The sequence below is a fragment of the Rattus rattus genome, chromosome 8 (assembly GCF_011064425.1).
Source record: "Rattus rattus isolate New Zealand chromosome 8, Rrattus_CSIRO_v1, whole genome shotgun sequence".
NCBI classification, from domain to species: Eukaryota; Metazoa; Chordata; class Mammalia; order Rodentia; family Muridae; genus Rattus; species Rattus rattus.
Genome location: NC_046161.1, coordinates 43142768 through 43163484, shown reverse-complemented (window position 1 = coordinate 43163484; position 20717 = coordinate 43142768). Strand labels below are relative to the sequence as shown.

The 20717-nt window shown below is 49.9% G+C and overlaps 1 protein-coding gene across 2 annotated transcripts in view; it reads left to right on the top strand.

Annotated features, from left to right (window-relative positions):
- Zbtb16 (zinc finger and BTB domain containing 16) overlaps positions 1–18184 on the top strand; it is a 179530-nt gene extending 161346 nt beyond the window's left edge. The window contains exons 5-7 of one of the 2 annotated variants that reach the window (XM_032909267.1): positions 9848–10018; positions 15184–15351; positions 17803–18184. In XM_032909267.1, coding sequence (XP_032765158.1) covers positions 9848–10018; positions 15184–15351; positions 17803–18032 — 569 coding nt within the window. In that variant the 3' untranslated portion in view covers positions 18033–18184. The remainder of the gene's footprint in view (positions 1–9847; positions 10019–15183; positions 15352–17802) is intronic. The other variant, XM_032909268.1, reaches the window with a different exon arrangement.
- Positions 18185–20717: the final 2533 nt, after the last annotated feature.

Genomic DNA, 20717 nt, shown 5'->3' with positions numbered 1-20717 from the left:
GCTCCAGGCTTCCCTACCACAGCTGGCTGAGGTGCTTAAAGGCCTCAGACTCCCTGACCTTTGCCCCGTCCTGCTGTCATTTTGAAAGTTACAGACCAGAGGGCTGCATACCTCTCCGGATTTACTTTCCATCCCGACCCCCCTTTTCACACCCCCGTCCCATTTCCCTTCTAGCCCCCCCTTCTGACCGTTGAGGTTTTAAGTTCATTTTGGAATGTCTGCAAGGGTCCAGCAAGTAGCCTAGGAAGCCAAGAGGACAGAGGCTGCTGGAGCAGGTGACTACCCTTTGCAAGGCTGCGGGGCTGTGGAAGTGCGTTCTTATCCCCAAGTTCAAGAATTCTAAGGCTTATGTGCAGTTGGGAGAGTCAGGGTCAGGAAACCAGAATGTGTGATGTCATTTTCCCCTTGTCACCTGTTTCACGTCCCTGCACCCTAGGAAAGGAGACCTGGCATCTAGGAAATGGTCTGCTCCCATTGTTGTCCATTTATTCTCTCTTGTAAACCCCACCCACCCACCCACACACCCCTACCCTTACCTTTCCTTACCTCCCTTCTTTGCTTTTCCACCCTTCCCACATTTTCTCCCCATCTTGGGCCGGTTCGCTGGAGTGATTGACAAAATTAGTAAATCCATTCATGTTACTTTTATTGTGCAGGTCTCAATAAATCCCGAGTGTCCGGGGCGCACCTTAATGAGCTAGTGAGCTGACAAATTTGTTTACTGTAGCTGGAGGTGCCGGGTAATGAAATGCGCTTGTGTCTGGGCTCACTGCTAAACAAATACACGGTTTCCGGGAGGCAGCAGGCTCTGCTGGCTGCCACAGCCCGAGGAAGCAGCCGCATTCCCCAAGAGGCTGAGACTGGGGTGTGTGCTTGTGTTTTGAAAAATGCAGCCACTCGGTTTTAAAGCAAATTTCAGTCAGCTGCCTGCTCCCCGTTTATGTTATCCATTGAGGAATTTCTATTCCTCTGACAATACCAAACCCTAACAGTCTTCCTTCCCATCACAGAAGTAACAGAGGGTTAGAGACATGTGTGGATACCTCCTAAGGTTCTAAAATGATAAAAAGAAAAGGAGAAAGGGAATCAGGACTGGAGGAGCCTGGGGATTCACAAGGTTTAAACAGACAGGAAGGCTAAAGGCTAAGGTTTGGGAAAAGGCGAGCAGCAGTAAGTGGCTGTGTCTGAGACAGGAGCTTGACACTAACTCATCAGTGGCAAGGCTTTCGAGGTGTTCTCGCAGCCTGTTGGGTGAACCCGATAGACAGAAGGTGGTTAAGTGGGACTGGCCTCTGCCTCGCTGGCAGTTGAAGTTACAGAAGGGTCAGTCAAGCGGGCTGAGATGTGCCTCAGCTGGGTGGATTGGATTCTTGTGGCAAGCACCCTGCCACTCGACAACCAGAGAGAAATCAGAGATGTAAATGGGCGGGCAGCCTGTGGGCCTTCCTTCAGTGGGTTTCTGAGCCTTCAGCGATGGTTCTGCAGAAATCAAAGGGGAGTTCTGCAGATGCGAAGGCCTGGGCATTTGTCTCTGTTCCGCTGCCCACTGCGTCCACACCCCCAGGTTTTTTCAGCCTCTTAAGATGCAGACAGAGCCTCTGCCTTTTCTGTGAGTCAGCTGTGCTGCCTGTGTCTGTCTCTGGCACAGTGGGGGATGCTTCTCTGTAGCCTCCTCAACAACAACCTGGAGGCACATACGTGGTAGAGAAAGCCAGGGGAGGAAGAGTAGAGGGATCTTAGGAAAGCTAATCCCAGGGGTCAGCAGCAGTGGAGAGACCTGTTTGCAGGATTAGAGGGAGGGAATGGAGATAGAGGTGTGTTTCCAGTTTAAATTGAGGTGTTTTACTTAGCCCCAATTTGATATTTGTTCCTATTGGGGAAACAGCTGCTCAGGGTAGTAGGAGAGATGATGAGTGAGATCAAACACACACACACACACACACACACACACACACACACACACTCAGAGCAGTCCCGGGCCTGCTTACCAAAAGAAGCGGAAGTATATTTAGCTGCCTCTGCTTTGATTAAGGAACTGCCTATCGAGGGAGATAATAAGAACCTTGCTCCAAGAAATCTCACCACCTGAGCGCCCCTGCCAGCTGCGTGCCCGCTCCGATCCTGTGCCTTCCTTTCCATTCAAGTGCTAATTGGCATGGAAATGGCACAGGTGTAAACACGAAGCTTTTGTGTCTCACACTTTCAGACCCCATCATCACCTGGACAAGATAAAGGCCCCGAGATCCATGTCATCCCTCCTGCCTCCTGTTCCACCCTGGCCTGGCTTCCTCCCAATTTTTGCTAAAATTAAACTTGCTTTTAAATCAGGAACCTGTAGGTTGTACCTGCGTCCCACCCCAGACTGGCTATGCCGCTTTGGTGTGACTCACTCTGTGCGGTGATAGTGACTTGGCGCGGCTCCATGCTCCTGCCTGCACCATCCTCCGTCCTTCTTAGCGCCAAGGGCTTGCGACTGTACTGCAGAAAAGAATTCTGGGATAAGTTCATGTGAAGTGCAGTTGGGGTTTCTTAGGAAGAGGTTTTAGCATAGACTCAAGTGTAAGGGTTCATGGAAGAGAAAGGCTTGGAGAAAGGGCCCCCCCCACTCCACGTCGGGGTGTGAGCATCTCAAGAGGAAACTGAACTTGGATGTTTTAATGGTCGTACGGGATTATGGTATCTTTTGAGGTTGTGCCTCAAAGGGTTCGTATGGTAGTATCCCACAAATGAGAGTGTAAGGTAAATTCTTAGATGCACTGGGCAGGATTCCAATCCAGTCAGGTGAAACCGTGGGTCACAGAGACTTCACAGGGAAACTTGGACATGTCTTTCCCCGAAAATGGAGTTTCTAATCTACTTGAGAGACTCCTAGAGAGTTGCTGGTTCGCAGTTGGGAAAGGAGAAAGGCCATGGCGGACACATAAGCATGGTTCTTACTGGAAACATGTCTATAAAAGGAGTTAGCACGTAGGACAACATTTACAGCAAATTGTGCAGCAGGTCTTCTTTCTTTAAAAACATGTTCCTGTAGGTTTGCGTGTGTGTCGGTTTGTCACATGTGTGCCGAGTGCCCAAGGAGGCTAGAGAAGGATATCAAATCATCTGGAACTGGAGTTACAGATGATTGTAAACCAACACGGGTGCAGGGAACCAAATCTGGGTCCTCTGCAAGGTGAACGAGTGCTCTTGACCACTGAGCCATCTTTCCAGTCCCCTGTGCTGGAGCTGTTGACTCTGGGCAGGAGACTGACTGGATTCTTGAGTTGAGATCTGTGAGTAGAGACTCCGGTTTTCTTCCCAGGCACACCCTCCCCGCTTCCACCTTTCCCTTTCTTTCCTGCTTCAGGAGGATTTATGCACGCACGTCATAGGCATTTGCCTGGAGCCTACCTATGTTTCCTCAACCCACATTCCAAATTCATCCCTTTTCTTAGTTCAGATATCCGTTGTGCGGTTCTTGGGGAGTCTAAACCAAGCCACATCTCCCCACTCTCCAGAAATACCAGGGTTGGGGGATTGTTGGGTCCTTCTTCTGATGAAGTAATTCTCTTTGGGCCAAGGCTGAGTTCTGTATGTGGTTCATAATGGAATTTCCAGATTAGAAGACATCGATGTGTGGCTTTTATATACTAGGTAGTGTAGTCAGTCACCTTGCAGCAACTCGAGGAAGTGAATGCTAAAAGCAGCAGGCTGGTCAGGAGTTCTGTGGCTTCGTTGCAGAGGCTCAAGTCAGAGACTGCGTTGGTCAGCTTTCTGTTGCTGTAACAAACAACAGAGTGAACCTGTGGATAGGAAAAGATGGGTTTGCTTCACAGGCTATGGTCTCTTGCTGCCCTCAGGCCTGTGATGATGCAGCATTCCTGACAAGGAGCTTGAGAAGGGCCAAATCCTCTCACCTCTCACCTCTCACCTCTCACCTCTCAGCCCCTGGCCAGGCAGTGAGACAGACAGGAGTGGAAGCTTCACTACTCAGGGGCACACTACAGATCTCCTTCCTAGAGTCCACCTTATTTATGTTTCCACCACTTCCTGACAACAAGAGGTGGAACAGTAAGCCGATGTGACAGGAGGACATTTCTGACCCAGTCTACAGCTACAGCAAGGACAGTAGTTGCCTGCCCCGGGATCACAAGACCAAGAACAGCTATACTGGGCCAGACGTGGGTTTTACCGTGTGGTATGGAGTGACCAGTTCAGTGGTCTGAGTTAGTGCATAGCTCAGACAATGGTGTAGTCTACCGGACATGGTAGGAGTGTTACTATTGCTTTTATGAAACATCGTGACCAAAAGCTTCTTGGGAGGACAGTTTATTTCACTCACACTTCCATCTAATAGTTCATTATCAAAAACAGTAAGGGCAAGAGCTCAAGCAGACAGGAAGCAGAGGCCCCAGAGGACTGTTGCTTACTGGCTTGGTGCCATGGCTCAGTCAGCCTGTTTTCTTTAGAACCCATCCTCGTCAATCACTAGTTAAGGAAATGCTCCACAGTCTTGCATATAAAGTCCTTTGGTATGGAGGCGTTTTCTCAGTCAACGTTCTCTCTTCTCTAGCGGCTCTATCTTGTGTCAAGTTGACATAAAACTCTAGCACAGGGAGCCAGTGAGTTTGGCACATGCATGCCACCTGGCATTGATGATTGCCATGGAGATAGGATAGGATCGTGTGGGAGGCTCTTGGTAGTGTGGCCTTGCTTTATAGACGTAGTTCTGAGCTCTTACCAAACTAAGCTGTCTCTCTCTGTACCATGACCGACTGACAACCACCCGCCCTGCGTACACACACTTCTGTTAACATCCGAGGGTCCCTGTGTATAGTCATCACAGCATACAGTTATGGAGGGCCTGCTTGCATGAGCCCCTGTGCGGTGTGCTCGAGGAGGTAAGATGGCCCTTCTGGTTCCTGCTTTGCCAGCTAAGTCTCGTAGGCAGAACTGAAAGTCAAAAGTGAATGCAATAAAGGGTTTTATGTGTTCTAACAGTGAGTGCTCAGAAGAAGATGGTGTCCTTGGCACTAAGTCCTAAGTAGTACACATCATCCGAATGCCATTGCTAGGGTCAGCTTCCTGGAAGACGCAGCCCAGAGTCTATAAAACAGCGTACGCTTGGTCTTTGTGCAGGGCTTCCAAGTCACTGTCCAGGTTCTTCACTGCCCAGGCCGTCCAGCTGAGGGAGAGGTGGAGAGTAAGAGGAAGCCCTCTCCCTAGCCAACAATAAGGATCTGTTGTCTACTTAGAGGAGGGAAACAAGCTTTTCTAGTTTAGAGAAAGGCAGTAGCTCTACAGCCAACTGCTTTGTGAAGATTTTTCAAGTGGAGAATCTCATTTGTTGTTCTTAGCAACCACAGAAATATGGAAAAGGATGGACACACTCCAATCTAGGGAAGCTAAATGGCTTATGTGAGGTCCCGAGGCATTTGAAATGGCAGAACCAGAATCTCCACTCCTTCTTCCCCTCTTCACCTCACCGGCCATGACTGCTGAAGACCATCTTCGTGCACAGTCCACTTCCTTCCCGATGGGAGGGACTAGCTCTGATTCCCGTGGCTGCCTCCTCTGTAGAGGATAGGACTCAGGCATTGCAGGGAGCAGAGCATGCTAGCACAGTGGGTCCCTTGCCCCTCCACACATCTCACCGCAGCTAATGAATTGCTAATACAATTTTCTAGATAATTTTATTTCCATAGCCCCAGATTTTAATGTGTTTCCAAAAGCTAGCATTTATTTGCTTAATCTCCCAGTGTAATAGAATCGGCCCTGACTCATCATACATGCAAACAATCAGCTAGGCAGAAACGACAGCGAATTGTTTAATAACTCACATCTAGTCTTTAGATTTTTAACTTGCACGCACCAGTAGTTTTTCTTGTGTCTCATTTCCTCCTCAACCCTTTCCTGATTTTCTTTTTCATTTTATTTTTCCCTAAGTCCTTTTCTTTCACAGTGACTGTTGGTTTTCAAGCTAAAGAGTGGAGAAAGTAGAACCAGAACTTTTAAACACCCTTCTCACCCCCGACCCCACCACCCTGAGCCCTGGTTGGTGGATAAGGAGCCAAGGAGGGACCTCGTGCTTGTGTGAGTTTCCAGGAAGGAGAAAGAGAGACTTCCGAGGTCCTAATACTTCTTTTTAACTGATAATTGTAGAACCAGGCACCAAGGTACAGAGCTGGCTGTTTGGGGATTTTCACTTTTCCCTAGAGCCCAGCCCCTGTCAAGCTGCTTTTCCTCCTGGCCTCACCTCTTCTCCACCTTCCTCCTGCAGTATCAAAAAAGCCATTCATTCTCTCCCTGCTTCCACCCCCTTGGGACCATCCACACCTTGGATGGATGGGTACAAAGACGCTGCCCACTAGGCTGTTGGACACTTGGCACCTACCTGTCTTCGGTCAGTTTGAGTTGCTAGAACATGTGATTCATATCTAGAAATTAATGTCTCACAGTCCTGAAGGGTGGGCAGTCTGAGATGGGGGTTCCAATATGGCTGGCTTCCTGGGATGCCCTTCTTCCTAGCTGTACACTGCAGACTTCCGACTGTGTCCTGTGTTCCGACCATGAAAAGGGATCTTTTAAGTTTGTTGAGGAGGGCTCCACCCTTGTAATAAAGACGTTGTAAAGCCCCCACCTGCTGATACCATCCCCTTGGGGGTGATGATTTTAGCATGCTCATTTTTGCAGTGGGGGAGGGGACATCTGGACCTTGACAGTACTCCAGCCCTGTGGCCCTGTTTTGCCTGTAGGATGCTGTTCATGCTGTCTGACCTCTGTGATCTGATCTCCCCACTTTGCCTGGCTCGTCTCCATCCTCTGTGCTGCCAGCGCTGAAATCCATTTGCTGTGCTCCCTTAGCCATTTTCCTCTACCCTTGACTTCTCACATACACAGAGTTTCTCAGAGCTCAACTCAAAATCTCCATGGAGGCTCCGTTGGAGTCACCCTTGTCTTACCTATACTCCGGATGGTATTTCTTGACCAGTGCCCCACCACCCAGGCTTGGTATCCAAATTCTCTGCTCCATCGCAGCCTTTTCCTGGTCCCTTGGTAATGGAGTGAGACAGGTAAATGGACACAAAGCGAGTTCAGGCCATTCTATGAGATGGAGGTGGCCCATGAGAGCAGCTTCTAAGCACCTTGGGAACAGCAAGGGGGTCGAATGCCACTCAGAGTTCTCTGCTGGGTGGCATGTTTCAGGGTGTCCTCCCAAAGTGACGTTCACTCATGCTCCTAGTCCATACTGGGGGTCTCAGACTAAGCATAAGAAGTCTTGGCTGGTAAAGGCGTGCCTCTTCAGGAAACATGCTCCCCTGGCCTGATTTAAGGCAGCTCTTTGAACACCTGGCCTAGTTCTGTGGGACAGAGGCCAGGGTAAAGCGAGCGCAGGTGCTGAAAACCCTCAGCTTGAAGGAGCTCCTTCCTGTGGGGCTTGGGTTTGGAATGCTTCGGATACCTGTGCCTGGTGACTACCTCTGACTATGCTTCCTGGGCCGTTTCTGGAATGATCCCAGCATGCTTTGATGCTTGCTCCTTACTGCCTGGGGGAAGCCCAGAAAAATAGATGTGTCCAAAATGGGGTTCAGAAGCTAGGGAGGTGGCCCAGCACCCACATAACAGCCACTCATGGCTTCGTGTGCCTATAATCACCCCTGTAGGTATCGGAAACAGGCCAATCCCACAGCTTCCTGGCCAGCTGGTCTACCCAAAACTGCAAGGTTCAGTAAAAGATCCTGTCTTAGTAAAAATAGATGGAGGGCCATCCTGATGTTAACCTCTGGCCTCCAAACACCCCATCACACACGTATACCCTACAAAGGTACACGACTACACAGACGAAAACCTAAAGATAAATGGGATTCAGTTGGTGTTTTCTAGAATCAAACGGACCAAGGCATTTTCTAGATTCCCTGCTCTGCCTCTTTCTCACTGTGTGACCTTAGGCAAGTTATTTAATCTCTGTTTTCCTCTTTGGAAGAAGGTGGCAAGGATGCCTGTCTGGTAGGGATGCATGTTTTAAATGAGGTGACAGCACAGATAAAGACCTAGCTGAAATGGTGGTCTTTAGTCCCCGTCCCCCCACCCCCACCCACACACCTTTGAGGAGATGGGCGGTTCTTCTGCCATGCAGCCCGCCTGGCTGTTGGTAGACAAGCATGGCTGCAGGTAGTTTCGGTGTCTGCAAAGACAGGAGCCAGTGGTTAAATGTGAGAAGAGAGAGGATGGTGTTGGTCTAGACTGAGCCATGTGTGGTCCTGAGGAAGCAAGACCCAGCCCTCCCACTTGCTGTGGCCATTGCTAGTCAGGGAGGCAGCAAAGCTCTTCCGGAAGCTTCTCATGCCACCCTGAGCAGCACAAGACTTTCAGCAGCCCAAATGCTCTCGTGCCCCTTCCTCTTTGGACTAGACTGGCAGATCTGACCTGACTGCCTTTTTTGTTAGTGTCCCTCACCTAGGAGACAGCACTGTGGGACTGAGCACAGACCATGCCATCCAAATATGGGCAGAGAGAAAAGCAGATGGGCTTCTGTTGGGAGCTAATGTTCTTAGAGACGTGGACTCCAAAATGGCAGGCAAGGAGCTATGGACTGAGACTCAGCTGGAAGACTGTGTCAGGAAGGTTTTGAAGAGTGGAAAATAGCAGCCTGCCTTCGTGGGCTTCAGTAGGGCACCTAGGCTACTGGGCCAGCCAAGCAAGTGACCGGGTAGAACTGAATGAATGTTTCATGTGACTCACTAGTTTCAACAGCTTCCCATTGGTCTTAGGATGAACCCCAGGGCTTGCAGTATGGCTGGTGAGGACCCACATGATCTGGCTCCCAGCTCTTCCTTTCACATCCTCCCTGCTTCTAAAGTTAGGACTGGACATCGTACTCAACCTGGTGTGGCTCTCCCTGAGTGTTCAAAGACTTGGTGCGCTGTGTGCTGGGTGGTGTTGAGATCAGAGCAGGGACTAGTACACTCTTCCATTGTTTCATCCCCAGAACCCCAGAGAGTCTTCCTTGTAGGAAGTATCAACAGTACTATTTATGAAGTGGCTCTCAAGATGCCTGATTTCCTAAATGGGAAAGTGGTTGTACGAACGTGGTCATTGGTGGCGGCGGTGGTGGGCGGTGGGGTTGGTGGGGGAGACGGCGGTGGCAGCACGCCCTACTTGAATTGCAGCGCTCAGGATGCAGAAGCAGGCAGATCTTTGAGTAAAAGGCCAGCCCTGGTCTACAGATAGAGTTGCAGGACAGCCAGGACTACACAAAGAAATTCTGTCTCAGGGGTGGGGAGAGGGGAGGGGAGGACAGCGGTCTACAGCTAACCCTAGGGAATAAGTGAATAGATCCCTTTGCTGCTCCCAACTGGGAACCCTGTGGAAATTGGTGTGGGTTAATCTCCCCGTGCTTCTCTCTCCTTATATGAGGTTTGTGGTTTTAGGTGAGTTATGTCACAACAATGGCCAACCCATCTGATCCAGGTTATTGTTGGTTCACCTAGAGTCTAACCTGTCTTTCCACTGCTGCCTCAGACTCTGTAAAGTCCCCGTGGTCACACCTTTAGTCCGCCGGCTTCTCCTGCATTGCACTCAGACCCTTGCAGAGACGAATCCGTGTTACCATCCACGTGGTTTTCTATGCTTCTCTCCAAGCCTTTAGGTCTCATGGAGGCAGGGCACCATTGGCACCTTTCCTCTAAGCTACGTTCAGGGTGCTCCGTCAACGTCACGTGGCCTGGGTTGCCCAAGGCAGTTTGACTTAGAGCATGGGGTTTAGGGTTTCTAGGGGCAGCTCTGGGTCTTGCCCCAGCCTTCAGGGATGAAGATCTGGCCTCGGGTCTCTAAGTTGCTGAAGCTCTCCCACTGCTGTCTCCTCCAGGCACGGACATGGCTGTCTTCTGTCTGCTGTGTGGGAAGCGCTTTCAGGCACAGAGTGCACTCCAGCAACACATGGAGGTCCACGCGGGCGTGCGCAGCTATATCTGCAGCGAGTGCAACCGCACCTTCCCCAGCCACACGGCTCTCAAGCGCCACCTTCGCTCACATACAGGTAGGCTGGTCCAGGGGACGGGTGGGGAGCATCTCTGGACCTTATATCTGGGCTTCACCTCCAAAAATACATGGTGTGTGTGTGTGTGTGTGTGTGTGTGTATGTGTGTGCGCGAGCACGCGTGCGTGCAGGGGGGAGGGTGTTTCAGGTTGAGGCATTCTCGGCCATTCTCTGCTTGAAGTTAGACACAGAAGGGCTCCCATAGAACATTTAAATGTCGTCAGTTCTCCCAATCTACCACCCACCCCTCCACCTGTAGACATCTGTTCCCAATCTTTCCACACACAGCACAGAAAAATATTCATTAAAAGAAAATCATACTCTTGAGGTCTACCCTCGGAATCTTTGGTTCTGTGGTTCGGGGTCGGCTCTAGCTCTCAGCACCACTAGTGAGTATTCCCAGGGGATTCTGAGAGTGGAGGTGGGGAGTTGCAAATTGCATTTTGAGAAAAACTGGCCTAACTATTACAATCCCACAATTTCCTCCAATCCATCCTAGAACAGCACTGAGGGTCAGCTCAGGGCTCCAGAGGATACAGTAAGGAACACATCCCACCTCCATAGCAGACACAGGAGGCCTCACTGTGACCGTAATGTTCTCTAGGGCAGACAATGAGAGTATTTGAGCATGAGCCATGAGATAGCCCTGCCCAGCCAGTTCACACGATGGAGTGAAAGACAGAGTATGTGTGAGTCAAGTAGGCGGGCTTAGTCGCCCAGTCCTGGCCTATCCTTGCCACCACCCTCTTGCTTTAAGAGATAGGATACCCAGTTCAGAGGGCCTTGAAGGAGCTTTTGGTCTTTTCCTATCTGAGGAATAAATGATTTAACTCCTTTCTTTGCTCTAAAACAAAATGAGATCATGTCTTACTGTCCCTGAGTGAAAGAATGCCCATTTCTGAATTGCATATCTGTCTTGTCTGTTTCTCTCTCTCTCTCTCTCTCTCTCTCTCTCTCTCTCTGTATATATGTGTGTGTGTGTTCCTGATCTGGTTTTGCGGGAGAGCTGTATAGTGGAATACATCCACAACTTAAATGCTCTGCACGCTTCAGGGAAGCCTGGAAGAACTTCTCATTCTCAAGAGCCTTTTCATAGCTGAGGGAAGGAGTATGCGGCTGCCTTTACATGGATGACAGGCTCTGATGAATAAAGAAGGAGCTTTACTTTCAGGGGCTGAGCTGTACTGTCCAGCCAGTCATCACCATTCTCACCAAGGAGCCTGCCTTAGCTCTGGGTTCTGGATACCATGCTAGTCAGAGGAGCACAGCGCCGTATCATTATCAAATGGGAAAGGCTCACCAGATGCTTAGATCTGCCTAGGGCTGCTCCATAGAAAGGAGGAAGTCTTAGCAGGTAAGGTCCAGCAAGAAGGACCAAAGAGAAAGGGGTATATTCAACAACTCTCCCTATGGTGTCTGCACAAGGACCTCCTTGTAAGACACACACACACATACACACACACACACACACACACACACACACACACACATCATCATCACACATCATCATCATCATCATCATCATCATCATCATCATCATCATCGTCTTCCCATCAGTGATTCCCTCGATGGATCAGTCTTAGCCCAGCCTCCTTTAGCTACCTCCAGTTATGCCACTGGATCAAGTCACTTGACGTCACATGACATGAATGGCTCAAGCCCTACGAAGTCCACCCAGGATGCAGCTTACTTTACTCACACCCCGTCTCAGAGTTCAATTAGCCACATGTCAGTCCAGCTCTACTCAGGGTAAGCCAAACTTCAGATCTCCAGCAAGGACAGACAGAGTTGGGGAGAAACCCTCCCTCGTTCTAGAAATACAGACACGTGTGCCCCTTGTGCACACACATTCAAGCACTCATTGATTTTCACACCAGCCCAGCACGGGCTCTGCACGCCCCCGACACAATGCCTTATTAATATTCCGTTGTTCTTGGCCCATTTGCTGCTGGGGCCGGTGTTTAGCATCAGCAGCTGTGTTTGGTACGTTAGTCCAGCCGTGCTCTTGGCATTGATGGATCCTTGATTCACACAGCTCATCATACAATAAACTCTCAGCTGCACGGAAGGGAGGGGCCGAGGGGAAAGGATCTGAGGAGCCCAGGGACTGGGGTGGGGAAGGAGGACAGTGAGGTTGACCAGAGCTGAGGAAGCCACACAGTAATGACAAACCGGGGGAAAAGGAGGGTCACAGGTGCCCTGGGCAGGCCAGAGGGGCTCTAATTAGTCTCGTTTGTCCTGCACTTAATGTCAAGCTCATTAACGCGCCTACAGAGTTAATCAACATACCACAGATTGGATTTTGACTTTTGTCGCCAGCTCTATGTACATTATGGCCAGCCTGACAGACTTAACTCTCAGGGAGAGGGCTGTAGGTCTGGGAGCCACTGAGCTGTAAAACCTGGGTGGGGTGAGAATGGGTGTGTGTCATGGTGACTTGTCATTTTTGCTTTTATTATTTTTTTTCTTCATCCTCTGAATGCTTTTTACTCTTTCCCTGGGCAGACTCCAGAGAGTTCCTATTTAAACTCATTTAACATGTGATCCACTTCGTAATTAAATTCATAAAAATCTGATCAAACAAACCCCTCGGTTGTTTGTTAAACTCTTAGGGCCCCCCTCTGGAAGCAAGAAGCACACACAGGCAGCCAGCCCTCCCTCACTGCCACCCCCTCTTCCCAGAGGGGGGGCTGGGTGACTGCCGATGTACGTTTTAATTACCGGCTTCAGCTGAAGTCTCACGTGGCCCTTGCTTTATTTATTTATTTATATCTTAATGAGGATACTGAATCTTTGATTAAAGTCGTAATCGTTGCCGATTCAGGAAGGAGGGGGAGCTGGATGTCAGACCAGACGGTTCCTCTGTTCCACGTGTGCAGACAGAGAGAGAGAGAGACAGACAGACAGACAGACAGACAGGGAGGGAGGGAAGAAGGGAAGGAGAGAGGGAGACAGGGAGACAGGCAGGCAGACAGAGACAGACAGGCAGGCAGAGACAGACAGGCAGGCAGAGAGAGACAGGCAGGCAGAGAGAGAGAGAGAGAGAGAGAGAGAAAGAGAGACAGACAGGCAGGCAGACAGCAGAGAGCAGACAGAGAGACAGAGCGTCTCATGCACAGGCTACCCCTCACTATGGTAGTCCTACAGTCTGTTAGTACCTGTGTCAGTGAGGGCTAGCCTCTTGACTTTGATGGGGATGGGGACGGGTACTTGGTATAGCTCTAGTAGTGAGAGAGACAAGGGTTGGTTTGGCCAGGCCTCTGAGCTGAGACATTGGCCCTTAGATGGGGAAGACTGGCAAGGGATGGTACTTCCTTCTGAGCTTCTATCATGGAGCCCCACCCACCCGTGTCCCTGTGCTTTCTGTACATCTTTCACCCCATGAGAGACTGTGTCAGTGAACAGATTCCAACAACCACTCCTCACAGAGCCTCAGAAAAAACATTCTGAGCCATCAGAGGAGGTGAGAATTGATGTGGGTGTGGTGGGGGGGCTGCATTCAGGAAAGAGGGACTTTTGGTTAGTGGTTCACAGAGGGGAGACAGCAGAGAGAGTAAAATATCATTTTAAAGAGGAAGTGAAGGCACGGGCATGCGAGTCTATAAGGAGAAGGACAATTTATGCCCAGGCACGAGCACAGTTTGACATGGGGATAATGAAAAAACGTAGGTCATTGTGGATGACTTAAGCCTTCAGCAGCTGAAGAGAATGTATGAAATGCAGGGGACATTACACGGTTGGCAGCCCCGCACATCTGCAGAGGGACAAGTGAAATACAGTGGGCCATTCTTTACCATAAACTGTGGTTGCTGGAGATGCAGCCCAGAGAAATTGTAATTACAGTGACAGAGGAATCAGCGGTATTTAAATATTCATGAACAGAGTCTGGGGTGATCAATCTATCTTTATTGTCTGAGCCTTCTCTCCTGTAATAAATAAGTAGTTCCACACCTCACCTTTCATTCCCTGAGCTCGACACCTCGGTTACAGAACCACAAGGTGGTTAACCCCACTCCTACCCCCTCAGCCCACAGGGATCGAAGAGTGGAGTGTCCCAGGAAGAGAACGGTTAGCCAATGGACATGAGGCTAGACCAAGAAAGGTCTGTTCTTCTTCCCAGCCTAATCCCCAGAATTCTCCAAGAGTTGGTTTTGAGCCATTCCTGGGCAAGCACTGATGGCCGGCATAAGGGTGGGAAAGGCTCCATTCTGACCCTGGAGGTGTTTCTTGTGGCCCTGTCAGTCAGTACAATACAGTGGTGTCATTTAGCCCTGTGGTACGTGCCCAGTGTTGAGACTCTAAGACCAGACCAGAGCAGAAGTCCCAACCTAGCTACTTCTAGCTGGGTGACCTTGGGACAGTGGTTAAGTATCTCTAAGCAACTCATTTTTCCCCTCATTTTAAGATAAGCGTATCTTTCATCAGATGGTTTCCGTGGCCACGTGACAGGGTCTCCATGATGTTCTTAGATAGCAATAAGAATACGGCAATGTGGACCATATAAATGACCCTTTTTTTTTTTTAAATTGTGCTTCTGTGAATGAAAGACCAAAAGTGTTTGTTATTCTTCTCTTTGAGGATAGAGAAGGAAATGTGGCTTAGTTGCCTGGGGAACTAAAAGGGAAGCATCCACAGGAGAATGATGGAGAAGCAGGGCTTTGAGGGATCCTTCGAGTTTACCAGAGAAAGAAGTGGAGAGGAAGCAGAAGAAATACACTTAACTGGGAGAATAGGAGGGAGAGGATAGTGGATAACATTGGAGGAACAAAGAGAAGTTCTCCAAGCTGGAGGGATTTTTTTTGAGGGTGGAGAAGCTAGGCTAGAGTGGTCCTTGGCTCGGAACCAAAGGAAAGGAGGAAGAGGTGTATTGTCAGGTAGGGTCTTAAAGCCCCCAACTCTGCCCCACACTCACAGGGGCCTGCTTCCTAAGGGCTGTTGCTCTTTGCTGGGCCAAACAGGCTTTTTTTTTCCTGGGACTGGCCATTACCCGTGGATGACTGTGGGGCCGCAGTAAGTCTTCATGAACACAGGGACTGGCTATTTGTGCTGTGGACGTCCATCAGGTGGTGCACATGGGCAAATGCAGGACACTGAGTGCACCCTGCTGTCCCCTGAAACAGAGGCGGGAGGAAGAAAAGGTCTGATCCTGCCCATCCTTCTCACAGGTGACCACCCATACGAGTGTGAGTTCTGTGGCAGCTGCTTCCGGGATGAGAGCACACTCAAGAGCCACAAGCGCATCCACACAGGGGAGAAGCCCTATGAGTGTAATGGCTGTGGCAAGAAGTTCAGCCTCAAGCACCAGCTGGAGACGCACTACAGGGTTCACACAGGTACTCGAGGGCCGGGCTGGCTCTGGGACCTGGGTGGTGACTGGGAGCAGGTGGTTGTTTGGAGAAGCCCGAGCAACCATGGTTCAAGGCTCAACCAGAGAGAAGGGTCTATTAAGAGATAATGGGGGAGGGGGCGCGAAGAGATGGCTCAGTGGTTAAGAGCACAGACTGCTCTTCCAGAGGTCCTGAGTTCAAATCCCAGCAACCACGTGGTGGCTCACAGCCATCTGTAATGGGATCTGATGCCCTCTTCTGGTGTGTCTGAAGACAGTGTATTCATATAAGTAAAATAGATAAATGAGAGAGAGAGAGAGAGAGAGAGAGAGAGAGAGAGAGAGAGAGAATGGATGAGAATGAATATGGCGACTGGAGAGATGGCTCGGTGGTTTAAGAGTGCTTCCTGTTTGGACCACAGTTTGGTTCCCAACACCCACATTGGATGGCCCATCATCATCTGTAACTACAGCTCCAGGAGATCTGATGACCTCTCCTGGCTTCAGAGGTCACCACATTCATACCCCCATGTACACAAATAAAAATAATTTTTATTTTGTATTTTTGATTTTTCAAGGCAGGATCTGTGTAGCCCTTGGCTGTCCTGGAACTCTCTCTGTAAACCAGGCTGATCTCAAACTCACAGAGATCCACTTGCCTCTGCCTCCACGTACTAGGATTAAAGGTGTGTACCACCACCATCCAACTTAAAAATATATTTTTAAGAGATAATAAGGTGGTCTGAGTACCATAACATTCCTCTCAAGGCCAAGGCAGACATTACTAATCAATTGTGGCAGATAATAGTAATCAATCGCAATAGTGTCTCAGGGGCCCAGTCAGCCAGTCCTCTAAGCAGTCATACTATAAACCATCCAGGAGTGTCAGGCAATATGATGCTTATTTTAAGTCCTAAATTACAGTGAAGTTGGCCAGAGGGCATAGCTAAGTTATAAGGGTCAGGAAATTGTGACATTAATTTTGGTGTTCTGACATGAAAGGAGCCAGTGTAAGGCTCCACCATGACAGAGTGCTTCCACATTCCTTTTCACGTAGAAAAAGTGTGAGTCTCTGTCTTCATTGGGGTCTGAGGACAGATAGGAGGACAGGGTTCGGAGTTAGAGATAGAAGACCCTTAAGGCTGGTCTCTGCTTAATCGGAAAGCCTATTTATTCTCATTTTTAAGTTCAGTTGCTTAAAATGGGCCCTGGTGGGAGTATTGACCGGATAGCAGTGGAGCCTTGTGTCTTTGGAGAGCTGGTTGTTAAATACCCACCCCCTGTAGTCTGCTAGCTACGGGGAAGGTAGCATTTTCCATGAGGCTGAGAGTGAAATAGAGCAGAGGAAGATGATGCCCTCTCTGATCAGTAGGGACAGCACCCAGTCCACACAAGGGTGTGGTGACCTCAGCTGGCTTAGGGGACAGAGTAAGCTGGGGAGGGACAGGCAACCAGCAGATGTAGAAGGTAGAGCTGTTAAAGAGTTCAGTCTCCTTGCCTCAGCTCTGTTTTTCTTGCCTCTGGCTTAAAGCCATGGGAGAGGACAGGGTGCTCATTGCTGACACATGAGTGGCCCAAGGGATATCCCAGAGTGCCGGGGTTTCCTCAGTCCCTTGTTGTGGGATGTGACCTAGTGGGCAGATCATTAAGTGTATTGGCAGTGTCTATTGTAAATAGCCGGTCGATAGTTAGATCACTTCGGCTGTTCATTACTGCATTATTTGCTGGGGCCTCAGCACGGAGGAGTATCGATAGCTAGATAGCTGACCAGTTAATTACTGTATTGAAACAAGGTTCCCTTACATCTCTGCTCAGCTCCAGGGGACTCTAGTGGAAGGGAGGTCCGGATAGCCGACTAGGGTGACTAGGGTGTCACTATCATGCACTGCTAGGTTCTCTGTTCTGCCCCTCCACACAGTCCTGGACAGGAGGCAAAGCCCAGGAGAGGTCCTTAGAGCATTAGTGGGTAGACGGCCCTAGATAAGGTGTGTTTGGAGGATTGATTTGGATTTCCCCTACCTCTCCTCCTTTCTGACTGTAGCTCTGAAAGACTCTATCCATTCTCCTGTTCCCTCTGGGTGGGTTTTGTTATGAAGAAGGGCTTCAGGGACTTGCTATCCCTTCCCACAGCTCACACTTTCCTTAATGAGATGGGAAGACACCCCTGCCTTAAGACAGCAAGACAAGGGCTCAGAGCTTCATGGGCAGTCCTCCCATTACTAGCCACTTGCCTGTTTACAGTAGTCACAAAATAAAGTAGGAGTGAGGTGCCCCAATTACCAGACCACTACGCCTGTGTGGCTAGCGGCTACCCTGTTGGATGGCCTAGACGTTGGTCTTGGGAAGTTCTGTTAGACACTGCAGGGCTACAAAGGTGGCCATTCTCCAACAAGCTCGAGGATGGCCCAAGGTACCTCTGGTCTTCACATTCCCCTGTCCTATCTTGTCTCTTTCACAGGCGAGAAGCCCTTTGAGTGCAAACTCTGCCACCAGCGTTCCCGAGACTACTCGGCCATGATCAAGCACCTGAGAACACACAATGGTGCCTCACCCTACCAATGCACCATCTGCACGGAATACTGCCCCAGCCTCTCCTCCATGCAGAAGCACATGAAGGGCCACAAGCCGGAGGAGATCCCGCCTGACTGGAGGATAGAGAAGACGTACCTCTACCTGTGTTATGTGTGAATGGGGGACACACCCCTCCCCCCAACACACGGTAGAGCCACGGCAGGAGCCAGCAAAGGCAAGCTAGAGCGAGACAAAGTGGAAAGACTGTGGAGAAAAGGAATAACAGAAAAGAAAAGGGGAAATAGAAAAGAGAAAAGAGGGGGGGGGAGGAGTAAACCTGGTTGTTATTTGGCCTTGGATTATTTCCTGGGGCTCCAGGCGATCTGGCTGTCAGACCACTGGCCCTTCCTGGGGTCTCTGCCCTCCTTGGTTCTCTTGGGTGGGTGGGGTGGGTTTCACTCATTCACACAGTGGCATATTTTTCTCCTCTCCACAACCTAGAACTTCCCTTTCTGTCCAGAAATGGAAACCAGGAAGCAGATGTGAGCGTCTCTGGTCAGAACTACGGCCTCTGCCCTTATGCCTCCTTTCCCTTTCTCTGAAGAGGATGGGAGGGGAACAGAGGGGAGGCAGAGATGGTAGGGGGGTCCCCGGCTGATACTCAGTGGCACCTCTGGCATAACGGGGGTAGTGTGGGAAGGGAAAGGCTTTCTACTCTGCACAGCTACAGCGGTGCCCCTCACGGTCTCTGAGAGTCCCCTGGCTCTCCTCACCCTTCAGCTTCTTGTACCTGCTTTTGATGTCTGATCTCTGGTCACAAGGGGCTTACACCCTCTGTGGATCTGGACTGTATCTTCCTTAGGTCCCTCCTAGGGAAAGCTGTGTCAGATTCCAAAACCCCTTCCTCCCTCCCTCCCTTTCTTCCTTCCTTCCTTCCTTCCGTCCTTCCCTCCCTCAGCTTTCGGAGAACACAGAAAAAAATAAAGCAGGCGTTGTACCCCAGCCAAACTCCCTCATGAGCAAGATTCCTGCTGAGCTGCTCTCTGCTTGCAAATGGAAACAAAATCAAACAAAAACCAACTTAAATATATTCCATCCCACCCTCCAAACAAGTGCACATCCCTGCAACCCCAGCGTAGCCCCTAGGGAAAGGAATCCCATCATCCTATGGGAAGGTCCCATTGCCCCAGAGAAGGAGCGGATGCCCTGCCTGAACGGATTGGGAGGACTGACCACTGGGAGGACATTGCTGCTCCTGAGGATCCTCTAAGCACAGGGAGAACCCTAGCTCTGGAGATTAGCACCGAAATTCCTGGCTCAGGTTGGAAGTGGTAGGGCTGCCCCCAGGGAGCCGGTGGGGAGGAGCTGATGACGCTTTGGCCCCCTTGTTATGTTCGCTTTTAGCACATTGTACTTGAATTACCTCAGTTTCATTTTTTGTGACCTCATGAGCTTTTGAATCTTCTATCTCCCCCCCCCTTGGATAGTGGGGAATATTTGGAGGAACAGGGAGGGTGTGATTTTCTGTTGTGGCGTAAGTTAATAGTTGGCTTTGAACTTGACCTGGTAGAGGCCCTCCCGGTCTTCTGGCTGGAAACTGTAGGGAAAAGTGGACCACTCAGGATCTGAATGGAGGCCAGGAGGGCTGAGAAGGTGGTGGGAGTGGAGAGGAGGATGATTGGGTTCTCACCGTGTTTCCCCGTAGTGTCACTAGTCCGTGTCAGCACCACCCAGGGCTCAGATCGTCAGTGAGCACCCAGCATTAGTTCAGCCTGAAACACTCTGGAGAAAGGTCCCACTGGTCTTAGAATTATCTGGGCCGTTTAGGTTCCAGACGGCCTGTACAACCACGTGGTCTCCTCCTGCTGTTAACCCTGCCAGAATTGGTTACGTTTTCATGGCTGGTTGTGTGCATGAGGGGCAGACGAGCCAGCTTTTGTTGTACTGGGTGGGGTAATGTTTTCCTAAAAGCTACCTCTTCTTTTTGTCCAGTCTTTGGTTCCTTCTGCAGCTCTGCCTCCTCCAGCCTCCCCGCCCTGAATTTTTGGAAAGCACATTTGCAATAATCCCCTTTGCTTTGGGATGGGACTCCCCCTCCCCCCTTCATTTCGTGCTTTACGTTAAGACACCTTTGGTTTTTTTCCTCTCCTTGTCTTCTTTCTCTGAGAGAGTCGTGGCTGTGTTTTGACCTTAGGTTTTAAAAAGTGGTTTAGGAAAGCTCTTGGCAGGGGCAAAGGGCTGGCAGAAAATAACGGAAAGTCCGAGGAATGGGCGCTGCGGTAGCCACGCCCTATTCCTCAGCCACGCCCCCATCCCGCCCATTTTCCCCCTACAATTTCAACCTTCGTTGTATCTGAAGGCCTTAAAAAAAAAAGAAAGAAAGAAAAAAGAAACAAAACCACGTGTTGGGAGGATTTGGGTTGGGGGCGCTTGACTGGTGCAGACCGGACTATTTTGGAACTGTAGAGATGACTTTTAGTGCATTGGAAAGTAAAAAAAAAAATCTTTAAGCTTGAAATATGTGACCAGAACAGCTGTCGTGCTTATAATGTGAAGAGAGAATCTTCCAGAGAAGAGTGGTCTTTAAAAGTCATTAGGCACTGTGGCTTCTTCCCCTGGCCAGGCGGATAAAGTGTGAACAGCTCACCTTCAGGGGTCTGTAAATCCCAGAGAACAGTATTTTTAACAGTAAGGTGTCCATTCAGGATGGGTGACAAAGGGAAAGCCATTCAACTACTCCATAGAACTGGCTGGTCCCTTGCTCCCCAGCCCTTCCCCCTCAGCCTGTGCCCGGACCCCTGCCCAATCATAAACGCTTGAGAGGGCTGAGCTGACCTTTGCAAACTGTAATATTTTTGTAGT